This window comes from Saimiri boliviensis, chromosome 5 (assembly GCF_048565385.1).
Source record: "Saimiri boliviensis isolate mSaiBol1 chromosome 5, mSaiBol1.pri, whole genome shotgun sequence".
Lineage (NCBI taxonomy): Eukaryota > Metazoa > Chordata > Mammalia > Primates > Cebidae > Saimiri > Saimiri boliviensis.
Window position 1 is genome coordinate 116,215,022 of NC_133453.1, and position 27,864 is coordinate 116,242,885.

The 27,864-nt window shown below is 38.0% G+C and overlaps 1 protein-coding gene across 4 annotated transcripts in view; it reads right to left on the bottom strand.

Annotated features, from left to right (window-relative positions):
* PTPN4 (protein tyrosine phosphatase non-receptor type 4) overlaps positions 1–27,864 on the bottom strand; it is a 227,740-nt gene that overhangs the window by 121,890 nt on the left and 77,986 nt on the right. For all 4 annotated transcript variants that reach the window (XM_074399851.1, XM_074399852.1, XM_074399850.1 and 1 more), the window contains exon 3: positions 6,119–6,226. In XM_074399851.1, coding sequence (XP_074255952.1) covers positions 6,119–6,226 — 108 coding nt within the window. The remainder of the gene's footprint in view (positions 1–6,118; positions 6,227–27,864) is intronic.

Consider the following 27,864-nt stretch of genomic DNA (forward strand, 5'->3'; position numbering starts at 1 on the left):
TATTCATCTTTGCCCTGGTGGCCTCAGCCAATGCAGTAATGAATTTAAAAATGAGAACAACAAAAAGGATAAAGACTGGTAAGGACTAAGTAAAACTGTCCCTATTCGCAAAAGACATGACTATTTACACAGAAAATCCTAAGGAAGCAAAATTAAAAAAAAAACAAAACTACTAACAGTAATGTGTATTAGTAAGGTGTCAAGATACAAGGTTAACATACAATCAGTTAGTTATCTTGGGTTTATCCCAGAAAGACAAAGTTGGTTTAAAAAATGAAAATCAATGTAATTCACCATATATCTACATATTAATCTGTGTAGAAAATTCTATAGAATTTACAAAAAGCTACTAGAATTAAGTGAATTCAGGAAGGGTAAAGAATACAAAATCAATACACAAACTTAACTAACTGTATTTCTATATGCTAGCAATAAACAACTTGAAAACGAAAACCAACAATACCATTTGCATGTTTTTCTATTTACCAAGTTGCCAAAAACAGAATTTGAAGCAGTAACCTTGATTTACCCCTTTTTCTCATGAACGCACTGTATCTCAATCAAATCAACTCTTGTTGACTTTATCTCCTAGTTGAATTACATCCAGCACTCATCTACTTTTCTTCGTTCCCCACAGCCAACCACTACTTTTTTATTAATTTCTTTATTCCAACACTCCCAACTGCTATTAGTTACTGACTACACTATAACCAAAGGGACATGTCTAAAATACAAGTCTTGTGTTAGCCATATAAATGAATTCATAGGTAAGTCTGATATTATCATGGATTAAAAGGCATTTCATGATCTCATGTACTGTTCAAATCTCATCTTTTACCCCTCAAACTTCATCTTTTACCCCCTTTCTCCTTTTATTAAATAAAAGTTTAATTTTATTAAAGTTTAGTTTAATAACTAAAAAGTTTGTTTATTAAATAAAAGTTTTTTCCATTTCCTCAAATTCAGCATTCCTGTTTCTTCACTCTTGATCTCTGCATATGCTCATGCTTCCTTCTTAAACACTTCTGCGTACTCCACGTCTCTTTGTCATTCCCTCTCAAAATACAAGAGTTAAAAGAGACCAGAAGCAAAATATACCATTTATAGGCTACCAAAGAGGATTACACAATAGGTAAACAAGAGCTTGAATTAAGATATTACAGCAGAAACATATGAACAGATAAGAGATAAATAATGAAATATGTAAAATAAATGTGAACATTTTAGTAACCATGTACTAAGACATGGCTTGCTGAAATAATGGTCAGCCTCTATGTAACTTTTCCCATATTTACTCAAATCTACTGAAATAAATAATACAAGAATTGAGTTATATAAAAGAAATCTTCAAAGGGTAAATGAATGTCCCAAATGAATATCATAATTTAGTAGTATTAATTAACAGTCTACTGGGTTACAGTAGTGATTTTCATAATGTTGTTCCTTGGACTAGCAGCATTAGTGATACATGGGAATTTATTTGAAAGGCAATTTCTTGAATTCCACAATAGATCTTCTGATTCAGTATCTCCAGGCATAGGTCCCAGAAATCTGTATTTTTAAGAAGCCTTCCAGTTGATTCTCATGCAAGCTTCAGTTTGAAAACCACAAGGTTAGGAGCTATGAAAAGAGGAGTAAACCAACAAAGGAGGAGTAAAATACAATCCAACAAAAACTACCAGAAGAATGATCTTTCTTTGTAAAGAAAGATCAGGCCAACAATAATTAATAATCTACCCTCCATGCGATTGAAGAGCAGTATAATTCAATTTAACAGGAAAAGAAACAGGAAATGCACAGGAATAATATTATCTGAAGGCTCTGTTAAATAGCATGCTGATAAAGACCACTAAGAAACAGCCACCTTTAACTGCTCATAAAATTAAAGAAATAATGCATAATGAATTATAACCACCATATTATTTTCCTCATTTATTCAACATACATTTACTGAATATTACTACAACAAGATGTTATGCTAAAAGCTAAAATTGTGATAAATAGGTCTTAAAGCATGAGAAATTCTGAAAAGTCAAAGCTTTAAGCAATTTTCTTTGTTGCACTGGAACTCATTACCAAGGAAGATTCAAAAGGAAAAGATAGTCTGCTATTATTCCATTTGTTATTTAATACTTATAAGAAAAAAATAAAATGCTGGGTGCCTTTTATCAATTATAAACCCAATTACTTTAATTTCAGTGTCTAAGGAAATAGTTCTGATTCTCTAAAACTAATATTTAAAATATGCATACATATATACATAACACATACATGTGCATATGTATATGCAACATACCTCAGTTTTAAGATTTAAAAACTCAGAACTAAAGACAGGTGAAAATTAATTCTTGGAGAATCTTACCAAATTCCTTTTGATCACTGACAGCAATCTTATTATATGGTTACTCCCTCTCCCTAGTATGTTCATTTTCTTTGTAAATCCTATGCATCCATATTATCATCATTCGGGAAGCAACATCATGTGGTAAAGTACAGGCTTTGAAGTCAGATCTCAGTTCAAGTCCTTGCTCAGTTACTTAACTAATTTGTGTGTCATTAAACAAATTAGTTGACTTCTATAAGCATTAGTTTTTCATCTTTAAAATAATTTTAATGACACAGCATAAGTGAGAAAGCAGTATAAGAATGAAATGGAATATTATAAGCAAAACATTTAGTTGATTAACAAATTCACAATAGATGTTTTATAAATGATACTCCCTTACTCCTTTCTCTTGAAGCATAGCATCCATTTCCTTCAGTCCATTAATTATCCTCAAAGCCTTAATTTTACATTGACAACTAGTATCGGAACACTACTTACAAGATTTGTGTTCTTGACAACTAGAAATGGGACACTATTTATAAGGTTTGTGCTCTAAAGGTCCTCCTGTGGACACATTTTGATATCTCAAAAATTCTTCCAAATATTTAAATAATGAAACACAGTACAGTGGACAAGACTAGCATGGGAAGTTAGGAGATCTAGGTCCTAGCTTCACTAATGCCAGGAAGTAGCTTTGGATTGGGATAATGTCTTATGAAAAATTAGAGTGTGAAACTAGATAATCTCTAAAGCCTCTTTCAGGTCTTTAAAATTCTATGATTCTAACTTTTCTGGAAGGATTACTTTGAATCATAAACAACTGGACACTTGGAACTTGGAATGTATCTAATTTAAGAAGGCATTCTCAAGACAGAAAAGACAAAGAAAGAAAAATTAGGAGACAGCAAAAAGATCAATCTACCTGAAAATATCTTTTTCCCCCACATTCAATCTGGTGTAATTAGCTCTAGAATAGACATATCACCTTTTTGTATACAAATTTATATGATAGAATTTTTATCTCTTGTAGTATACATGATCTCAATGTTAATCCTTCTGCAGTACTTCCTGAAAGGGGTGTTTTTAATACTTACAGTAGTGACTACAGTCATAAGCCACTGGTCTCTTCCTCTTTTGTCATCTTGTCACTTACCCAGTCAATCTAATGCCAGCCTATGGCTAGAGGGTCTGACTTACAAGGGTCAGCAACATCTAAGAATTATTTTTTCTCTCCATGCTGTACTTAGTGAGGTGTAACAGTCACCTTTCAGGTATTTGCTTGGCTCACAATTTGCCTTTCTGGTAAGAAAGGAAAAAAACCTTTTATCTTAGGAATATGAACACCTTTAAATTATCAGGACCAGAAAGGCATTTAAAAAGTAACAGCAGTCACAACCCACTCTCCCCTCAAATACATAATTACCTCTTGAAGCTACTTGCTATGTGGGCTGTAGACTGAAGCCTAAATTGCTATATACCCTACAGTTCAACAAAGTATAGCCAATCACTAACCAATGTTATTTCTGTAAATCAATGAGAATTCCTGAAGAACAACTTTTGTACTTACTCACTCTCCTGATTGATCCTCTTTATTCTTTAAAAACTTGAACCTTTCAGTCGGATGCAGTGGCTCACACCTATAATCCCAGCACTTTGGGAGGCTGAGGTGGGCAGACCACGAGGTCAGGAGATTGAGACTATCCTGACTAAAACAGTGAAACCCTGTCTCTACTAAAAAAAAAAAAAAAAAAATTAGCTAGGCTTGGTGGCATGCATCTGTAGTCCCAGCTACTGGTAGGTTGAGGCAGGAGAATCACTTGAACCCGGGAGACGGAAGTTGCAGTGAGCCAAACAGCATCACTGTATTCCAGCCTTCAGGACAGAGCGAGACTCCATCTCAGGGGGAAAAAAAAAAAAAAAAAAAAAAACAACTTGAACCTTTCTTACGTTCTCCAGAGCACTCCCCAAGGCAGCTTGGAAGTGTATCTTAGGCTGAAGTCCTCAAGCTTTGCACCTGAATAAACTTCCTTTAAACTACATTCTGACTCCTCTGGTTATTTTAGGTTCAAACTGGGAAAGGTTTCATTATTAACATTTCTATTCACTTCCATTTTCACATGGGTTTATTTATCAGGAATCAACAGTATAACTATAGGCCTCTGAAGAAGCTCAAGTCATCTAGTGAAGACATCAAAGTATGAGGAAGGTTTATTTTTAGTTCGATATAAAAGCATTTATTTTCACTGAGACTAGCTGGCCCTTGGTTTGCTTTTCTTTGCATCACCCTTATATTTTTCCATGGCTAGTTTGTAATACAAAATCAGTAAATGATGTCAAGAAAATAAGTAGTGCCAGGCACGGTGGCTCATGTCTTTAATCCCAGCACTTTGGGAGGCTGAGGCGGGCAGATCACAAGGTCAGGAGTTTGAGACCAGCCTGACCAACATGGTGAAACCCCATCCCCACTAAAAATACAAAAACTAGCTGGGCTGGTGGTACACTCCTATAATCCCAGCTACTCAGGAGACTGAGACAGGAGAATCACTTGAACCCAGGAGGGTGAGGTTACAGTGAGCTGAGACTGCATCACTGACTCCAGCCTGGGTGACATTCAAGTGAGACTCCGTCTCAAAAATAATAATAGTTAAAAAAAAAAATAATAAGAAGGCCAGGTGTGGTGGCTCACGCCTGTAATCCAAGCACTTTGGAGGGCAAGGCAGGCGGATGACCTGAGGTTGGGAGTTCAAGACCAGCCTGACCAACATGGTGAAACCCCATCTTAAAAAAAAGAAAAAAGAAAATAAGTGGTAGTATTTAACGTTTCATATATAATTCCCACTACCTATTCACTCAGAAAATGAAGATCCCAACCATGGGGGGCCGGGGGGTGAATCAACTTGTCTCATAAACATTATTTGTATTTTCTATAGCCCTTCTATTAATATAGCCTTATAAACAGATTTCTAAAACACTGATCCAGAACTATTTCTTGAGCCTACTTTTTCTAAAAGTATACAAAACATTCCCTTCAAATTCGACATCCTCTTACACTAATCAAAAGAGTATACTTTATTATAGAAGTCCCTCACTGTATAAGAATATAAATCTACAAAGAATTCAATTGGAATTTGCTTGTATACTATTATCTATGTTCAGAGTAAGTTATATCCTTTAATGCATTTTATAATGCTTAATTGTCAAAGTAAATGTTTCTATTATTCATCACATACTATCTTCTATTTCTATAATGTGATCTTTCTAATTAAAAGAACCACAATTGCAATTACTGAAGAATAAGTAAAAATCCAAGGAACTTAATGGCAAATTGTACAGCTCTGAAATTTAATCTCTATCTCATTTGTGAGAGTCTCTGATGAAATTTGGAAATTTTACATTGACTAAATTAAGAATTTTTATTAGAAATAGTTCTCTATAAATACAATAAAAAACTAATTTTACTTTAGTACAGACTAATTTATATACATCTGAAGATATTTTAACCTTTATGCCCAATTTCCTCTCTTTCAGTCAACAGGCATAAATTGGATTTACTTTTTAATTGTCTGAGACACATAATTAATGAAACTGACACTATCTGACATAATTACGAAAACCTTAAAGCCAATAATTTCTGAAAGAGTAAAACGTCAAGAGGAACAAAAGCAAAATAATTACTTCTATTTAAGAAAAAGAGGACTCATTAAATCAGTGAACATTGTAAATCAGAAAGGACTTTCTATACTAAACAGAGGAAAAACTAAATAAAAATGAAAGACAAAATCTTAAACTTACTGGGTTATCTGTGGAATCATCAGCCAACTGTAAACCAAAATAGTCTTGCTCAGTCAAGTCAAGATGCTTGAAAACTATATCCAACAGGACTTGCCCCTGATCATGTTTCTGGGAAAAAAAATTGAATGAAATCAACTTTGATAGGTTACATACTCTACATTTTTTTAAAACCTGGTTGACTCTTGTCCTCCTCTATTAACCCATTTATGCTAGTGGTAGCAAATTTTTGTATGTGAAAAATCAGACCTTGGCAATGACCTTGAGCAGTAGAATATAAATACCTCCCACAAGCTTGGTGTGCCAATAATAGAATAAATGGGTTAGGCATAAATGGGTTAACTTGGTAACTGTTTCCATACCAATGACTTGGTTGAGAATAAAGACTTCACATGTGACGCAGTACTTTTAAAAAACATCCTGACCTTAGGCAAACTGGTTTAAAGAGCATATAATAAATATGAAAATATAAAGAAGCATTTGATTGAAAATATTTCCACTTTCAGGCTACCATGGTATTTTTGTTAGTTCATATTATTGCCACATTAACTCATGTATATAGCTATATCATTTTGTTACGTCTTTTATTCTTATATTTAAATTATTACTAGGAAGTGACATATTTGGCTAAATATTACTTAAAATGTAATTTTGTATTACATAAATAATGCCATAAAAGGGGAAACAAAGATGGTAACGATTATTTATAGTAAATTGATAAAGGATTACTGGCATTTTCATTGCAAAGGTACTCAGAGAACTTTAGAAAACTATCTCATTTTAACCTCACACTGATTCTATCACGTAGGCATTAAAGAGTAACTACAACTTCTCCAAGTTCCAAAGCTGTTAAACTGTGGTCCAAAAGGCATGATTAGATATTCCCATCCCACCAAAAAATACAACGAATGAGTAAAAACACAGAAAAATGATCAACATGTTCAGTTAAAATTAAAGAAAATGGGAAATTATAATGACATGCCAAAGGCAAACAACAATCCCCAAAATAAAATCCAGTGATAAAAAATAAAGACAAGAAATACTTACTGCTGCTAACATTGAAGACAGATATCTATCAGAAAAGCAATTTGACAAAACAAGCAATAACAATATTAACTACTCTGGCATCTTAACATAAGTAGCAAACAAAATCTAATACTGGAGGAAACTGCTATACATATCAATATATTCACTAGAGAGGTTTATTTTCACTACATTTATATATGACATATATTAGAAAAACATGTGCCATGGTTTGAGTTTGCCCCCTAGAATTCATGTGTTGAAAATTTGGTCCCTGGTGTGGTGGTTCTGAGAGATGGCGACCTTTAAGAGGTGACTAGGTCATTTAGAGTGATTAATGTTGCTTTCCAGGGACAAGGTTAATTCTCAAGGGAGCAAGTGAGTTCTCACTATCACAGGACTAGATTAATTACCACAAGTGGGTTGGCATAAAATGAGGCCGCCCCTGGTATCCTGTCCCTTTCACATGTACTCACTTCTCCTTCTGCTTCTCTGCCATGTTATGATCCAGCATGAAAACCTCAGAAACTGACCAGATGTAGCCATCTGATCTTGGACTTCCCAGCCAAAATAAACCTCTTTTTAAAATAAATTACCCAGTCTCAGGTATTCTGTTATAGCAACAGAAAATGGACTAAGGTAACATAGTAGAGAATAGTGATATATTTTACCACTAATTTTTCTTCTCATTAGCTATAGCAGTTTAGAAACTTCCAGATACCAGTCAGAATTCAAACATACAGCTGAAACAGTAAGAATGTATTTTTTTCATATAATGGAAAGTACAGTGGCACAAAAGACTCCAGAGCAAGCTAATCTGCAGATGAGGGACATAAAGACTAGGTTTCTTTCCATCTTTTTCATCTGCATTCCAAGTGTTGGCTGTATTCATAAGCCTTTAGCAAGATGGTCACAGCAATGCCAAGATTCATATCCACATGTGACAATGTGCAAAAGAACAAGCTTCCTTGTAAAAGTTACCTTACGAAGACTCTTATTGGTCAGAATTAGAGTCAATTAGAATAGGTCAAATGGCTATCTGAAAAAACTCATCAATGTGCTTCAAACAGTGCTTCTCAGTGTTGGCCCGCATTCAAAGCACCTGCAAATATTTTATATACTTAAGCAGCCTACCTCCCTAACCCGTCTCTCATTCTGATTGTATTTGTCTGGGGAAGAGATCAAGCATTAATCTTTTTCTAAAAGTTACTAAGGTGAGTCCGATGCACCTTTGGTTGAAGAAACTATTATTTCCTCCACTGAATATATGGGTTTATTTCTGGACTCTATACCTTGGGTTTTCTTTTCATTTCCTATATATCACAGACTGGGTACTGTAGAATTCTATAATCCAGAAATGCCAATAGGTGCTGATGAAAGAGCCCAAGAAAAGGCTGCTTTCTCTAGGAAAAGGACCAGAAAAGGGTACGTGGTAGGACAGAAACCTGACAATGCCAAATCCAATGGGAAAAAAACTGAGCCCTTCTCTACTAGTGTCCATGGAAACCAAATGAGAAGCCTAGTTTCATGTGCCACCTGGTTTAACCAGGCAGCAAGCAAAATAAAAAAGCCTGAACTTCTACCCACTTCCAAACAGTATTGAGCAGTACTTCATAGTATCTTCTCTAGAGTGGTGTTAAGCAGAAGCAGAAAACATATCCACTTATGGGTAGCAGGAGGTGTTCAGCTTCCCCTGTTGAGCTGTGCTAGCAGAAGCTGAGGAGGAAGCCTGCATTTCCACTGCAACCACTGCACAGCTATAGCAAGTGGTGTCTCCCAAACAGAAAGGGAGGAGGAAGACTTGGGAGAAAAGGTAGATGGAAAAACGGATACTTAAATCTTGAAATGTAATCCTGAACAGGACACTTAACAATGAACTAACTACATGTGAAACTGACCAAAATTTTAAAAGTAGGCCAAGACCAGTATGCTACCAAGATGACTCCCTACTACAGACAATTAAATATAAACCAAAGTCTCATTAACAAAATGCCTCGAATGTCTGAGATACTATCTAAAATCACTGAGCTAGGAAAATCTTGACTAGAGTAAGAAAACACAATCAACAGATGTCAACACCGAAATGACTCAGATGTGGGAATTATCTGACAAAGATTTGGAAGCAGTCATCAGAAAAATGTTTTAATGGAAGCAGCCATTATGAATGCCGTTGAAAAGAAAATTAGAAAAAAATAAAAGATTATTTCAGCAAAGAAACAGAAGATATAAAAGAACCAAATACAAATTACATAACTGAAAAACACAGTAACAAAAACCGATTAGATGGGCTCAACAGAATAAAGTTAAGAAAGAAAAAATAATCAATGAATCTAAAGAAAAAGCAATAGACATTAGTAAGAACAGCACAGAAAAAACAGATCAAAAAAATAAAAAGATGACAACAACCAGACTGTCAGCAACCTGTGGGAGAAGAAAAAAATGAGGTAACATTCATTTCACTAGAGAATTTAAGAGATGAGAAACAGTTTTTAGGACAATAAAATAATAAAATATTTGAGAATTTCGTTTGTAAAATTTTTACAAATTTGGTAAAAACAAAATGCAGATTCAATAATTCAAGTGAACCCCAAACAAAATGAATCCAAATAAATCTACCTTATAACATATCATAATCAAAATACTAAAAACTAAACACAAAATAAAAATCTTGAAAGCAACTTTTAAAAAAGAGAGAAATAGGCAAAGACAATTCAAATTGGAATGAACTTCTCATCTGTAACCAGGAAGGCCAAAAGAAAATGAGTTAGGCTGTGCTTGCATCCCTATAAATAAATACCTGAGACTGGGTAATTTATAAAGAAAAGGGGTTTAATTGGCTCATGATTCTGCAGGCTGTATAAGCACAGCACAAACATCTGCTCAGCTTCTGGTGAGGGCCTCAGGAAGCTTACAATCATGGCAGAAGGCAAAGAGAGCAGACACATCACATGGCAAGAGCAGAAGCAAAAGAGCTAAGGTAGGAGGTCCCAGAACCAACCAGATCTCAGGTTAACTAACTGAGCAGGAACTCACTTATCACCAAGAGCATGGTAATAAGCCATTTAGGAGAGATCTCCTCCTATGATCTAATTCCTCCCACTGGGCTTTACCTCCAACACTGGGAATCACATTCTAACATGAGATTTGGAGGGGAAAAACATCCAAACCATCTCAGGAAGTGTACAAAAACATTTCAAATGCTAAACAAACCCCAGCCTGTCAATCCAGAATTCTATGTCAAGAGAAAACACTCTATAGGAGGAATGAAGAGTAAATAATGATATTCTTAGAAAAATTTAAGAAAATTATCACCAACAGATCATCCCTGAAATAATGCTCTAGGAAATATTACAGGAGTTATTCATAAATTATTTTAGGCAGTTATGGCAAGGAGTCCTCAGTAAGGATTTTTTTTACTAAAGGCAGCTCCTGAAACATTTCTAATAGAAAAGTGGCTTGAAAAGCCAGGCTGGCAAGCTTTGATATGCAAATGCAAGAGATTAGAAACTGGGTCCATCCAGTGTGGTGACTCCCACCCTCTTCTCTTTGTCACCACATATGCCAAGTGTCATGGCCACCTCCAGATGATTCTGCATGTGCACGACATCATGGCAACATGCATTTGCCTATTAAAAGGCTAGGGTAGGAGGGTCAGTATTTTCGCAGGCTATCTGAATAACACACCTGATCAAACCAATCCCCTGAGTCCTATGCAAACCAGACAATGCCTCCTCTAGCCTCCTAATATAACACTTCAGACTTTTCTTTCCATTTGGAGCCCCCTCTCTGTCTCTGTAGGAGGGAGCTTTTTCCTTCTTTCTTGCCTATTAAACTTTCCGCTCCTTGAAACCATTTCACATGTCTGTGTTGTGTATCTAATCGGTGTGAGACAAAGTATCCTGGTGTTCCTCCAGTCATCAGAGCCTTATCATTTTAGTGCAGTGGCAGGGAATCGAGGTACAACATTCATTGGAGTGGTGAGTATGGGAGCAGACTCCTTCAATTTTATTTCTGAGGCTTTTCATCCTCAGTTTTTTATTCTCTAAAAGAACTCTCAAAAATCAGGCATTTGGCAGCTGAGTATGGGTCACAAGACTTAAAGACTCAGATGTGAGGCCTGCTAAGGAGGACCTAGTCAATTCCCTAGAGCCCTCAGTGTGCCAGGAATGTTGGCTCTGTCCAAAGTAGTCTCCTTTTAAAGGAAAACCCCCACCATCATGCGAGGCTGCGAAAAGTACTGACGACTTCTGGTCAGGGCACACCCTGGCATTATTCAAAGGTCTCTAGACTGGACCCAGCCTCCAACAGCCCGCTTTGGGTGTTGGCAGAGAATCCTCAGCTATCCTGTTGCAAAACTTTCCTTCTTTTACCATCCACAGTCTCTTACTCTCTCTAACCAGAAGTATAGCTCAGGAATGCGGTTGCAATCTTTTAGGAACAGAGAAGGTTTCCCCGACCCCCACAGTGAGCATCTCTCTCTCTGTCTCAGCCCCTAGTCTGGAGAGCACAGGGCATTTCCAGGTCTCTCTCTTACCACTTCTCTGGAGAGCACAGAGTGTTTCTAAGCCAACAGTGTCACCTAGTGGAAATGGAAATCCTCTTTTAAAGGCACATTTTTTATGGTAACAGTGCAGCTTCCTTTCGTACTGCTAGAAATCAGGCTCTAAGCCCCTTTGGTGAACAAGAAAATTCTGCTTTCAACAGTTAGGAGTTAAATGTCTTCCATAGCCAAATTTTAGTCTTGATACTGTCCCATCAGTAAGACAACAGCCATTTGGTTTCCACATTCTTTCAAGGCACATAGTCTGTCTCTAATTAAGATGGTACTTAATGGCCGGGCGCGGTGGCTCAAGCCTGTAATCCCAGCACTTTGGGAGGCCAAGGCGGGTGGATCACGAGGTTGAGAGATCGAGACCATCCTGGTCAACATGGTGAAACCCCGTCTCTACTAAAAATACAAAAAACTAGCTGGGTGTGGTGGCGCGTGCCTGTAATCCCAGCTACTCAGGAGGCTGAGGCAGGAGAATTGCCTGAACCCAGGAGGCGGAGGTTGCGGTGAGCCGAGATCGCGCCATTGCACTCCAGCCTGGGTAACAAGAGCCAAACTCCGTCTCAAAAAAAAAAAAAAAAAAGATGGTACTTAATAAATAAGGGAACTTAAAACCTGGATGTCTACTGGAACCATTTTTAAGGGTAAATGCTTTAGCACGAGACATAACAGACAATCTAACACATGCCCTCCATTAAAGGAGCCTTGTTTTTTATATAATCTTTCCTAAGAACCATTTTTTTGAGGGGGAGACATACAGGTCACACAAGTCCAGAAGGTCAAAGGGAAATAATAGGCAGAGGACTAGGGCTACTTGCGCAAGTGTGACGAGGCCTCAAAAGTATAGTTCCTCTGGTGCCATGGCTTGAAGGGTAATGCCTACAGCCATCGGCAGCACATTTAACAGTGTGCCGGGACCCAGGAAGTAGGGAGAAAAATGGTTGGGGAGGATGACTCCATTTTTTCCTCCACCCTGGGTCACACACGCAAGGAAAGAGACTTAAGAGATGCTTTCTCTCACTTCTTCTGGATAGGAAACAGATCATCTTCAGCATGTACTCCCCTGGAGTGTATTTTAAAGCACTGGGACTCCTTTGACCTGGGACTTTAAAGAAAAAGCCGGCCGGGCGCGGTGGCTCAAGCCTGTAATCCCAGCACTTTGGGAGGCTGAGACGGGTGGATCACGAGGTCAAGAGATCGAGACCATCCTAGTCAACATGGTGAAACCCCGTCTCTACTAAAAAAATACTAAAAATTAGCTGGGCATGGTGGCGTGTGCCTGTAATCCCAGCTACTCAGGAGGCTGAGGCAGGAGAATTGCCTGAACCCAGGAGGCGGAGGTTGCGGTGAGCCGAGATCGCGCCATTGCACTCCAGCCTGGGCAACAAGAGCGAAACTCCGTCTCAAAAAAAAAAAAAGAAAGAAAAGAAAAAGCCACACATTCTGTTGCACAAGGGCATGGCTTTCTTACCAGCTTCGAGACAGACAAACCTGGCCTGCTGAAGGGAGCCTTGATTTTAACATTATCCAACAGTTAGATCTTTTCTGCAGACAGAAGGGCAAATGGACTGAAGTCCCCTATGTACAGACTTTCTTTGCCCTGCGAGACAACCCAGACCTTTACAAGTTCTGTATAATCAACCAAGTTCTTTTAGCAGCCATGGCAGGCAGGCCCACAGAGCTAAAGCAGATTCCAGAGGAGCAACCTGAGACAGTTACTGAATGTCCCAACCCTTCCAGTCTCCCTCCAATGATACCATCAGCTCCCCCAGCTCCACCATCCTCAGTATTACCTACTTTCTGCACTTGACTCTTACCTCTGCAAGAAATGCCTGATGGGAATGGTGCCATGAGGGTTCCAGTTCCCTTCTCACTACAGGACGTTAAGCAAAATAAAGGGAGACAGGCTAATTTTCTGACGATCCCAATAGGCATATAGAAATTTTCCAAAATTTAACTCAGGTGTTTAACGTCACATACAGAAGTATTATGTTGCTCCTAAGTTGGACCCTCACTGCAGCCGAAAAGCAGGCATTTTTGCAAACCCAGAAAATCACAGAAATGAGCAACATGCCTCCTATAGCAGACCAAGGAGAAAAAGTAACTCAGGCTGGGCATGGTGGCTCAAGCCTGTAACCCCAGCACTTTTGGAGGCCATGGTGGGTGGATCACCTGAGATCAGGAGTTTGAGACTAGCTTGACCAATACAGTGAAATCCTGTCTCTACTAAAAATACAAAAATTAGCTGAGAGTGGTGTCCTATGCCTATAGTCCCAGCTACTTGGGAGAATGAGACAGGAGAACTGCTTGAACCTGGGAGGCAGAGGTTGCAGTGAGCTGAGATCACGCCACTGCACTCTAGCCTGGGCAACAGAGTGAGATTCTGTCTCAAAATAAATAAATAAAATAAAATAAAGAAAAACTCAGGGAGCTAAAATTCATCTTTTAACCTGGGAATCCGAAGTTCAAAAGGCCTTTGACCAGCTAAAACAAGCCTTGCTTAAGGCACCAGCTCGCAGCCTTCCTGTAGGGAAGGGCTTCAATCTGTACATATCAGAAACGAAGAGAATGGCTGTGGGAGTTTTAACACAGGCCTGAGGACCAGCTCAACAGCTAAGTAAGAAACTTGATTTGGTGGTTAACAGATGGGCGGCATGTCTCTGGATGGCCAGCCATGTCTCCGAGCCATTGTCTCAGCGGCTGGTCTGGTCTCAGAAGCCTCCAAATTAACCCTAGGAAATGACTTAACTGTTTACATCCCACATAACATGGCAGGACTACAATACTCTGGGGGAGCCTTTGGCTAACAGATAACCAGCTCCTTAAATATCATGCCCTGCTGTTAGAGGGTTCCAACATCCAGTTAAAGATCTGTTCTCGCCTTAATACAGCTGCCTTCCTCCCCAAGAAACAGGGGAACCTGAGCATCATTATGAACAAGTCATAGAGTACAGACCTATGCAGCCAGGGAAGATCTCAAGGAAACTCCCCTAGAGAACCGGGTCTGGACCCTCTTCACAAATGAGAGCTCTTCTGTAGAAAAAGGGATCCCTCAGGCAGGATACCAATAGTTACTCTAAATGACATCATTGAAAGTGCATCTCTCCCTCCAGGCACAAACACTCAATTAGCTGAGCTAATAGCTCTTACAAGAGCAACTGAATTAAACAAAGGAAAGGCAGTTAACACTTACACTGACTTTAAGTATGCTTTCCAGGTTCTCCATGTTCATGCTGCCATTTGAAAGGAAAGGCATTTTCTTACCACCAATGGATCTCCTATAAAATACCACCAGGAAATTAACAGGCCATTATCCTCAGTTTTCCTTCCAAAATAAATAGCAGTGATGCATTGTAGGGGAAATCAGAAGGTAAGAGAAGGTAGCCAAGGAAATAAATTCACTGATTAGGCAGCTACATTAGTATCAAGGAAGCCTCAAGACATGAACACACTTCACACCCCTCTAATCTGGGAAAGGTCCATAAGAGAAATTAAACCTGTGCTCCCCTACAAAAATAGAATGGGCCACTTCTCCAGGGTACACTTTTCAGCCCTCAGGATGGCTATGGTCAGAGAATGCAAAACTCCTACTTCAACCTCCAGCCAATGGAAGTCCTTAAAATCTTTCACCAAGCTTTTCACTTGGGAAAGGATAAAACTTAATGTGCCCAGAGATTGTTTTCATGAGAGAACTTACTGTTAGGAATAATAAATTCCTCTTCAAAAGGCTTAATTGTGTAATGTTCTTATCCTTTGCTCAAAAGCCCAACCTCCCTGTACTCTCCTGTTTCCAGCCTAGAAACCACCCTTCCACTCTAGTCATGCCCTGACATGCCCAGATACGCCTTGTACTATAATGGACAGACCACTCCGACCCTACCCCCTCCTTCTCTTACAAATTGTGTGCTAAACATATTTTTTAACGTTTAAGCCTTAGCCAACTGGATCAGCTTAGATTGTGTAGTCCAACCCTAGCAAAGAGGAAAAGGGCACAGGGACAAGAACTGTGTTAGGGATAGAAACCCTTTCTCTCCTTTGTTTGGTGTACTCTTGTGATCATAACTGACGCAGGCAGTACCCTTCTGCAAAAGTAAATTGCCTTGCTGAGGAAACGTTTTGCCTGAGTGCTAATTCTTCTTTGTGGCACCAAGCATTTGTTTCCAACATTACTAAAACAATCAAGCAAGTTGTTAATGCTTGTGAAGCCTATCTTAAAAATAATCCTCTGAACAGGTAACTCCTTTCTTCTCAAACCCAAAGAATAGGAAGCTATCCAGAGGAAGACTGGCAGATAGACTTCAACCATATGCCAAAGACAAAAAGCATTCCATACCTGCTGGTATGGGTAGATACCTTCACTAATTGGGTATAATCATTTCCATGCCACACAGAAAAAGCCTCTCAGGTGATAAAAGTGTTAATGAAATAACGGCTCGTTTTGGTCTACCTAGGTACCTTCAAAGTGACAATGGGCCCTCATTTCAGGCAGCTGTCACATAGGGGTCTCAAAAGCACTAGGCATAGAATATCATCTCCATTATGCTTGGAGACCCCAATCCTCAGGAAAGGTAGAGAAAACTAATGATATCATCAATGGACACCTCAGAAAATTATCCTGAGAAACTCACCTTCCTTGGGTCACTCTTCTTCCTATAGTCTTACTACAAATAAGAAATATCCCTTCCAAATTAGGTCTTAGCCCTTTTGAGATACTGTACAGATGGCCTTGCCTTACTAATGATTTTCTATTAGATCAAGAAACCTCTGAGCTAGTTAAGCATGTAACCTCTCTGGCTCATTTCCAATAAGAATTAGCACAATTAGCAAAAGCCCAACCCCAGGAAAAAGGACCAATGCTATTTAACCCAGGAGATCTGGTACTGGTAAAGGCTCTCCCTTCTCTCCCTCCCTCCCTAAACCCAAGCTGGGAAGGGCTTTATACTGTTCTTTCAACCTGTAGGCAATAAAAGTTACCACTCAAGTCAAACCCTGAAGGAAGAGCTGAGGGATCAACCCCTAACAGCCCAGAGTAATGTCCTGAATATCAATGTGAAGAAATAGGAGATCTTAAGCTAAAAATAACAAAAGTAACTGAGAACTACTCATCTTAGTCTCACCCCTACCTCACCAAATACTTTGTGTCATTTCTACCTCTCTTTTTGAGATTCATTGCCAAATATCACAACTTCTTTTAGATAGAAATTATTTACTATGCCACCCCTGCAGAAATTGCTAAACTCTACTATTTGCAGTAGGATTATATACTGTAGCACCCTCAGAGTGCAATACTGTAAAGAGAACCTCCATTATTGTAGCATTTTGCTTAATTACTATCCACCTAATAGGAGTAACAGTTACTAACAGTAAATAAACATAAGCGTTTTACTATCAATAAGTCTGTTAAGACTTCTTATTGGACTCATTGACGAGTCACATCCTTTAGCTCCCGCAGTACCAGCCATGGCCCATTTGGACAAGACTAATTGTTGAGTCTGTCCTAAGTGGTTTGCTCAGTTCATTTATACTAAGGAACCCTTCAATGACCCACAACTCACCAGGATTCCCTTTGTTAGCTTTACCTTTAACCGTTAAAGACTTAATAGGCAATAATGGGACATGGTATGGGAGCACTGGGTAACTGGGTAACTAAATCCTTTAAATACAACGCTCTTCTCCTAATGCCAAAGAACACACTCCCCAAAGATAAACTTCACACCCTCAGGCTGGGAAAAGTTGACTGAGTAATAGCAAATGCCTCCCTCTGCTTTAAAAGTAGCAGGGAAGGACCATACTTGGGCAAACTTGGATATTGTTAACATCACACTTGTAATTGCTGATAGTTCAAAGATTTGGGTAGGAAAACACAACAAGGGCAATCTAAAAGGATCAGAAGCCCTAATCGGGAGATTTCAGAATCTAGCCTCTCTGGCTGGCTGGAAGTCTCAATGGGAGTGGTATGCTCTAAGTCACCACGTTGACTATAATATAAAAAATAACACATGGGCCTTTCCAAATATGCACCCCCACCCCCCCCCCCGCCATGGAATTCCAGACCCTTGTATGGTGTTTGCTAATAATCTGTAAGCCCGTGCATGTGGCTTTCAAACCTGTGGGTGAACTGGAGACAACTGGACTAACAGCCCTTGCCACAGGGATCATTTGAGATATTGGCCAGGGCAAGTTATGCCTCTAATTTCTTGAAACTCCATTTGTAAGGTGAATCCTTCTCACTTGGCATGTCAAATTCCAAATGGCATCATAAATGACTATCCTAAATTTGGATATCCTTATTCCAAAGTTGCCCATATTAAATGTAAAGAAGGGAAATTTCTGATGTAAGAAAAATCTGCTGGTGTCTCCCACAAGCCACAACTTAGAACCATCTTTTCAAGGAACAGGGCTATATTTTCTGTGTGGCTCCCGGATACACTTAATCCTCCCAGGGCACTGGAAAAAAACTTGTACTATAGTATCAGTAGTTCCTGACCTGTTACTTTTAAATTCTACCAAGATGGCAGCACCATCTGGGGACATCCCTAACTTAGGCTCTTTTCTAGAATCGGCATTATCTCAAACACGCTGGATAAAGAGATCTATCATTTCTATGCCATCATATGAAGATTCAACTGAAAGGGTAGACTGGGGAGGGCATGCACATGACAACACCATTTTAGAAAAATTATGAATGAGAAATTCTATAGCCAGAGGTCAATTCTGGCTTATGGGCACCCCTCTCCTTAAAAGATCAGTACTTAATATTTCCATTATGATACAACAAGGATGGAAAGCAACTGTGGGTGCCACAGAGGCACAACAGCAATTTATAGACTCTTTAGCCTCAGTAGTAGCACGAAATAGATGGGCCTTAGATGTCCTAAAGTAGGAGGTACCTGTGCACTTTTAAATGAAACATGCTGCTTCTGGATTAACACTTCTAGTAGTGTAAAACCTACAGGTACTTAAATATCAAATCAAAATAATTGACAGGCTAAGAAAAAACGCAGGCTTCAGCCCCGGCTGGCTACAAACTCTCTTTAATGAATTCTAGTTGTCTTTATGGAATTGGTTAAGTTCTTTATTAAGCCCCCCCTTGCTTATATGTCTTGGATTAATATTTGTACCTTTTATACTCAATACTATAACTCAGTTTCCGCTTGCCTAGAGGCAATCAAACTCCAAATGGTGTTGCAAAGGGAAGCACACATGGGCACACCATTCTTCGGAGGACCCTTAGATGGACCCCAGGAAGAACCCTAGTTGCTCTTCCCCACATGACGTCCCTTTTCAGCAGGAAGTAGCCAAAAAGAGTCGTCGTCCAAGACCCTCTAACAGCAGTTAGGGTGACATCTCCTCGGGGGGGGGAATATTACAGGAGTTACTAAGAAATTATTTTAGGCAGATAGAGTAAGGAGTCCTCAGTATGGTTTTTTTTTTCTTTTAATAAAGGCAGCTCCTGAAACATTTCTTTTCTAATAGGAAAGTGGCTTTTAGAAAAGCAGCTTGAAAAGCCAGACTGGCAAACTTTGATAGGCAAATGCTGGCTACTAAAAACTGGGTCCATTCAACATGGTAATTCCGTCTTCTACTTGTCACCATGTTTACCAAGTGTCATGGCCGCCTCCAGATGACTCCACCTGTGCAGGATATCATGGTGACCTGTATTTGCATATTAAAAGGTTAGAGTGGGACAGCCAGGTTTTTCACAGACTATGAGAATGACACGCCTGGTCAAACCAATCCCCTGAGCCCTATGCAAATCGGCCTCCTAATGTAACTGTTTTCTGCTGCACTCAGGGTTTTTCTCTCACTTTGGGGCACCCCTCCCTTGGTCTCTGTACGGGAGAGCCTTTTCCTTCTTTCTTGCTTATTAAACTTTCTGCTCCTTGAAACCTTGAAACCACTCCACATGTGCCCATGTCATTTATCTAATTGGTAAGAGACAAAGGACCCTGGTGTTCTTCCAGTCATCAGAGCTGTATCGGAAGTCCTCCAACAAGAAAGTAAGTAACAAGAAACTCGGAACAAGAGAAAAGAAGAATGAGTAATGAAATGGGAGAAATGGAAGTAAATACAAAAGCCTATTCTTCTCTTTAATAATAAATATTTAATGGCTAAAGCAAAAATTATACCTATTCAATGTACTCCTAATGTATATAAAGATAATACAGTTATATCGGGGAAAACACAAAACTATTATATTCTAAAGGGGAAAAGTAAAGATCTCTAAAAATAAGTAAGGTTTTTATATTTACTCAAAGTGGTAAAATATTGTTAATAATATAGCATAAAATATTTTAATGTAAATTATAATAGCAAGAATCACCTAAAAAAAAGCTATTCAAAGAGAGACTCTCAAAGACACTCTGAAAACCAAAAATGAAATTCAAGAAAATGTTCACAAATCTAAGAAAAGTAGGGAAAAAAAAAAAAAAAAGAAAAGCAGAACAAACAGAAAATAAGGAAACAAGTAATAAAGTGATAAAACTAGTAATAAAATGGCAGAAAATAACTTAAGCCATAGAAAAGGGACAAATATAACTAGGGATGCCAACATCCCTCTCTCAACAATTGCTAGATTAATCAGCAAAGGTGTAAAAAAGAAAACCAGCATGAATATAAAAGAATCCAACAACATACTAACTAATAGGATTGACTGGCATTTCTAGCATACCCTACTTAACAACAGCATAATATATATTATTTTCAAGCATTTATCAACATTCACAAGACAGTCTATATCCTGGGTCATAAAACAAACCTTACTAAAATAAGAATAACTAAAATCATATAGTGTTTTCTGTGATTATAATGAAATCAAAACAGAACACACTAAGGAAAGATAGGAAAAATTTGAAAATTAAACAACTTCTAAATAACCCACAGGACAAAGAGGACTCTAGAGAAAAATAAAACAAAACAAAAACACACTGAACTAAAAGAAAACTCAACATATCAAAACTTGTGGAATAGAGTCAAAGCAGAGCTGAGAGGAAAACTTATAAACCTAAATGCATATATTAAAAAAAGCGAAGGTCTCAAATCAAGTCTAAGCTCCTACCTAAAGAAAATTAGAAAAAGAGAAAATAAACCAAAGTTAGGGAATAATACAGTAAATAGCAGAAATCTAAGAATCTAAAAACAAAAATTGACAAAATCGGTAAAACGAAAATCTGGTCATTTGAAAAGATCAATGAAATTAACAAACCTCTAACAAGACTAAAATAAAAAGGGGAAAAAAGACAGAAATCACCCATTACAGAATTGAAGCTGAGGATGTAACTACATACTCCAAAAACGTTTAACAAGGTAACAAAATAGAGGAAATAAATTTATAAGCATAAATCTGAAAACTTGGATAAAACAGACAAATTCCTCACAGAGCAAAATCTACTAAAATTCACCTAATATGAAATAGATCATTTAAAAAGACACACAATAATTTTAAAAATTGAAATCATAGTGTTACAGGTAGTTAGACAGGCATGAGTGGGGCAGAAGAGGTCTCTCCCTGGCCCTCCAGAAATGTCAGGTGATCAGGGGATGGTTCCACAATTACTACACTGCCTCTCTAAACATAATTTGGCAGGCAAAGGCAGGGAGAGACAACTTCCTGATAAGCTATAGCTGCAGGCAAAGGCAGGGAGAAACAACTTCCTGATAAGCTATAGCTGTTAATATTATAAAGTGTTAATTGAATGCAGGCACCAGTGAGAAGCAAAAAGAGCTTCCAATAAAATCTCATGTCAGATGAGGGAGCCCGGGCATGTGCATTAAGAGACAAAATGGTAGGGCATGACTTTACCAGGGCACACCACTGGAAAAGGGAGAAAGCCTCCGATGGGCATGTGTATAACTTCCTAAACACACTGCATGTGCTCACTTTCCAAGGGTATGAAGGGCACTGCACATGTGGACGGCCCACTCTAAGGGAAGAATCATGGGAAAGGGTTGCAAGATGCCGGAAGGGGACCAGCCTATAAAGTCCTAGGATCACAGTTAAATGTGGCACTTGACCTTCTTGGTGCCCACTTGGGTCTCTTGCAAGCACACTTTTCTTTCTTTCCTGCTCTAAAGCTTTTTAATAAACTTCCACTCATGCTCTGAAACTTGCCTCAGTCTCTTTTTTTGGCTTATGCCCCTCAGTGGAATTCTTTCTTATGAGAAGGCAAGGATTAAGGTTGCTGCAGAACTATAAGGATTCACCACCGGTAACGTGGACACCTTCCACCGGTAACAACAGTTTCAAATCAAATCTCCTGGGCCTGATTTCACTGGAGAAGTCTACAAAATACATATCACTTAGATGAGAATTAAGAATAATTCTACACAATCTTCCTCCAGAAAATAGGAGAGGATGGAAAACTTCCCAGCTCACTCTATGAAACCAGCATTAGCCTGATATTTAAACAGAAAAAGTATAAAAAAGAACACTACAGACTAATGTTTCTCATGAACACAGATGCAAAAATCCTAAAAAATCTATTAATAGTGGCAAGGGAATTAAGCAATATCTCAAAAGGATTATACACATGACTAAATGGGGTTTTACCACAGATGCAAGGCTGGTTCTGTGCTTAAAAATCAGTTGTACAAGAAGGAAATCTATAGATCTGATCCCGAGTTTAACAACTATTACTAGGGAAAATTACAAAACAAAAACAAAAAGTGAAAATTTAGTCTTGGAAAATTCTCCTAAAAGCAAGCAATAAAGAAAACAGCATTTATTCCACAAAGTCTATTATTAAATTTCAGTAAGATCAGCAAGAACCTGTGGCACTTGGAGCCATAACCCACTCCTTCCTTCTTCCACCCAAGCCACTGTTCCACTCTGAGAAAACATGACCAGGAAGATGCAAACCCTGTTTCTGCCAGATCCTAGCCAAGGGATACAGGAGAGACAGACCACCAACATTTGTCATGCTTCCCAGCAACACGTCACAATTTAAATTCTAGAGTGGTCTGTCAAAGACATCAAAAGCAACCTTCCTCCACCCAGTGATTACAGGGCAAGATTCTACCTCAGACACAGAAAGTCCAGAATACTGAGCCCCAATCACCCCTGCCTCAGCTCACTCATAGGGCAGAAATTCCACGTTGGGAGAGGCAAACCAAGTAAAGGACGCTGCCCTTATCAAGATCCCTGCTTGTAATGCAGGAGTTTTACTCCAAGAGAAAATGACCGCTGTCCCCTCCCCAGCTCCAGAACAGTGGAGAAGTTGTATTTAAGGGAGAGAAGCCATAAGAACAGAATACTTTAAAGCTCTACCTGTTTAAGTCTTTAATCCATCTGGAGTTAATTTTGGTGTAAGGTGTCAGGAAGGGGTCCAGTTTCTGCTTTCTGCACATGGCTAGCCAGTTTTCCCAACACCATTTATTAAACAGGGAATCCTTTTCCCATTGATTGTTTTTGTCAGGTTTGTTAAAGATCAGATGGTTGTAGATGTGTTGTATTGCCTCCAAGGCCTCTGTTCTGTTCCATTGGTCTATATCTCTGTTTTGGTACTAGTACCACGCTGTTTTGATTACTGTAGCCTTGTAGTATAGTTTAAAGTCTGGTAGTGTGATGCCTCTGGCTTTGTTCTTTTTGCTTAGAATTGACTTGGCTATGCGGGCTCTCTTTTGGTTCCATATGAAGTTTAGAGGGACAGCGAGGGGTAGGGAGTTGGGGAGAGATAGCATGGGGAGAAATGCCAGACACAAGTGATGGGGAGGAAGGCAGCAAATCACACTGCCACGTGTGTACCTATGTAACAATCTTGCATGTTATTCACATGTACCCCAAAACCTAAAATGCAATAATATAAATAAATAAATAAATTTATTTATTTAAAAAAAAGCTCTACCCAAAGAAACTGACTTTATTTGGTACAGAGTATACAGAAGTTACAGCCTAAGAGTGCTCTTGAAAACACAGGTCAGCTAGTTTATCAGAGATAACCAGGGAAATATGATAAGAGGATAAGACAAATAAGGTAAGAGCCCTCCTAGAGTCAGAACAAACATCAAAAATTGGCCTCAAAAACTATCCCTGCAAAGGGACCTAGATTTAACTGGATCAAGACTGTGGAACAATTTAGGCTCTATTTATACATTGATGAAAAAAATATAGAAATCAGACAATAATTATTGAAGCTTAACAATTGCATATGAACCTGACAGAAGCAGTTAACCTAACAGAAATCAGAGAAGAGAGTTAAATAGAACCCTGATAAACCACTGTCATCCCAGGGTGACTGTGTGCATGCCCAAACCTGTACACATGCCCAAACCTGTGCACTCTAAGAAGATATCAGAGGCTAAAATGGTTCAGTTAAATCACTGAAAAAATAAATGAGCAAGCAATGACAAGCCTTGGAAGGGAGTTACAATATATTGTCGAGGTATTCCAGATAAGCCAAGAAACCATGCCATTGCTGGAATAAAGTCGATAATAGTACTTGCAGCAGTACTGCTAAAATAGTAGCTGATCTACTTATACTCAAAAAGTCTTTAAAGTATAAGAATTTATTTATTTCACATTCATACATGAATGTCCAGTTTGGCTGGACGTGGTGGCTCATGCCTGTAATCCCAACACTTTGGGAGGCTGAGGTGGGTAGACTGCTTGAGCCCAGGAGTTTGAGATCAGCCTGGGTAACATGGCGAGGCCCTACCTCTGCAACAACAGTACAAAAATTAGCCAGATGTATTTCCGTGTGCCTGTAGTCTCAGTTACTCGGGAGGCTGAGGTGGGAAGATCAATTGAGCCTGGAAGGTTGAGGCTGCAGTGAACCATGGTCACACCACTGCACTTCAGGCTGGGTGACAAAACACCACACTGTCTCAAAAATAAATAAATAAAGTAAAATATCAAGTTTAAAAAAACACATAACACAGGTAAACAAACAGAAGCATATGAGAGAAACAGGAGAAAAATAGCGGGCAATAGGAACTGCCTGCCAGAGGGCCTACAGGTCAGATTGAACAATACTTCAGAGCAGTCATTATAAATACATTCACAGAACTAAAGGAGACAATGCTTAAAGAAGTAATGAAAGGTACAATGACAATATCTTAGATACAAAATATAGAGATATAAAACAAAATCAAATGGTTTTTCATAAAAATACCTGTCATAAAAAATATACTTAAGGAGCTCACCAGTAGATTTGAACTGAAAAAAGATAATCAGCAAACCTGAAAGCAGATCAACGACTTACATAATGCAAATAATACAGAGAAAAAATAATAAAGAGGCTGGGTGCCGTGGCTCACACCTGTAATCCCAGCACTTTAGGAGGCCGAGGCGGGTGGATCATGAGGTCAGGAGTTCGAGACCAGACTGACCAACATGGTGAAACCCCCATCTCTACTAAAAAGACAAAAATTAGCTGGTCATGGTGGCATGCGCCTGTAATCTCAGCTACTCAGGAAGCTGAGGCAGGAGAATCACTTGAACCCGGGAGGCAGAGGTGCGGTGAGCCGAGATTATGCCACTGCACTCCAGCCTGGGAAACAGAGCAAGATTCCATCTCCAAAAAAAAAAAAAAAAAAAAAAAGAATGAAGAAAACTTAAGACCCTCAGAGAAATGCAAGCACAATTAAAAGCCCACCAATGTGTGTACAATGACAGTAGCAAAAGGGGAGGAGAGAAACAGAAGAAATTATTTAAAGAAATATGGATGTGACCTCCCCAAATTTGATGGAAAACACTAATCTACTCATGCAAAATGCTCAATGAACTGTAAGTACAAGAAATGCAAAATGATCCACACCAAGAAGTATTAGAGTAAAAACGCCAAAAAGCAAAGAATATCTTGAAAGCAGAAAAAGAAAAAATGACAAGTAACTTCTCACGTACAAGGCAACTCCAAAAAGATGAATAGCTGACTTGCCATCAGAAACAAAAGCCAGAAGGTACTTGGATGACATATTCAAAGCACTGAAAGAGACAAAAATGCTAACCAAGAATCTTGTACTCAGCACATCTTTAAAAGATGAAGGCAAAATAAAGACATTCATTTCCACATAAACAAATACTCAAGAGAATTTGTTGCCAGCAGATCCACCTTACAAGAAATACTAAAAGAAGTTCTTCAGACTGAAAAAAAGTGACCCCAGATAGTGATATGAATTTACAGGAAAAACCAAACAGCACTGGTAAAGGTAAATATGTAATTATAAAATAGAGTATCTCCTTTTTCTTAACTGATTTATTAAGCAATGGTATAAAACGATATGTATATAATTATAGTGGAATCAAAGCTGCATTAGCCTAGAGAATGATACCAGATGGTAACCTGAATCTATGAGAAATGAAAACCACCAGAAATGATAAACGGAAGGCTAATATATCAATTTCTATAAGTACATACTTCATACTTGCTCTCCTCTCTTCTCTCAGCTTCTTTAATAGACATAAAATTATATAAAGTAATAATTACAGAATATATTTTTGAGGTTGAGACACACAGACACACACACACACACACACACACACACACACACACACAAATAATAGCACAAGAAGGAGAAAGAGGAAATTGAGGTATATAAAGTGACATTTCTGCATCTCACTGTAATTAAGTTATTATAAGCCTGAAGTATTCTGCTAAGTTAAGATGCATCTGGTTAAGTGCTAAAGCAACTACTTAAAAAAAAACAAAAAAAAACTGAAAAATCCATTAAAGGAATGCAAATGTTACACAAGAAAATATGCACTGAATGCAAATAAATAAATAAATAAAAGAGGAACAAAAAAGACATAATTCATACAGAAAACAAAAAGTAAAATGGCACAAATAAGAATCCAACCATATCAATAACATTAATTAATATAACATAAATCAATCAAAAGGCAGAAACATCAAACTGGTAAAAAAAAAAAAACAAAAAACATAAGACACAAGTATATGCTGCCAATGGAAGATATACTTTTCTTTCAGAAATACAAATACATAAAAGGTAGAGGATGAAAAAAGTTATACCCTAAGAAAGGTAAAGGTATACTAATATCACACAAAGTTTTTAAATAAAAATGTTACTAGAGACAAAGAGGAACATTTTATAATGTTAAAGGTTGTTTCCATCAGAAGATACAATGTATGCACCTAGATACAGAAAGCAAAAACTGACAGAACAGTAGGGCAAAACAGACAATTCAGTAATAGTTGGAGACTCCCATCTCAACTTTCAATAACATTAAGCAAGGCAGAGTTCAGTACCGAAATAAAAGACTTGACACAATGCCATAAACTAATGCGACCTGACTGACAGGTCAGACAGAACACTCCATCCAACAATAGCAGAATGGGCATTCTCAAGTGCACACAAAATATTCTCCTCAATAAGACATATGGTAGGCCATAAAATAAACCTCAGTAAATTTAAAGAAACTGAAATAATATACAACATATTCTCTAACAAGAAATAGAATGAAACTAGAAATCAGTAACGGAAAGAAATTTAGAAAGTTCACAAATATGTGGTGGATATTAAATAGCACACTCCTAAATAGCCAATGGGTCAAAGAAGAAATCACAAGAGAAATTAGAAAATACTTTGATATAAATGAAAATGAAAATAACAGCATATCACATCTGATGGGATGCAGCTCAACTGGAGAAAAATTTATAGCTATAAATGACTGTATAACAAAAGAAAAGATCTCATATAAAGAATCTTTTACCTGAAGATACTATACAAATATAAACCCAAAGCACAAAGAAAGAAAAGATTAGTGCAGAGATGTATAAAAGAGACAATTAAAAAACAATAAAGGAAATCAACAGACTGAAAGTTTTTTGAGAAGATCAGGAAAACTGATAAACCTTTAGGTAAACTAAGAAAGAAATAAAAAGAGTAAAATGTTACTAAAATCAGGAATAAAAGAAGGTACACTGACACTGAAGTTACAGAGGGAAAAAAGAGATGTTAAGGAACATTATGAACAAATGTATGCCAATAGATAAAGCAGACGAAATGGACGAACAGACGAATTGCTAAAAAGATTCAAACTACAAATACTGATTCAAGAAGAAATACAAATTTTAAATATACCTATCATAAGTAAAGAGATTGAATTAGAAACATAACTTTTCATAAAGAAAAAAATAAGATCCAGATGGTTTCACTGGTGAATTTAAAGAAAAAAATTACATTTAAAGAAAATTCATACCAATTCCTGACAGATTATTCT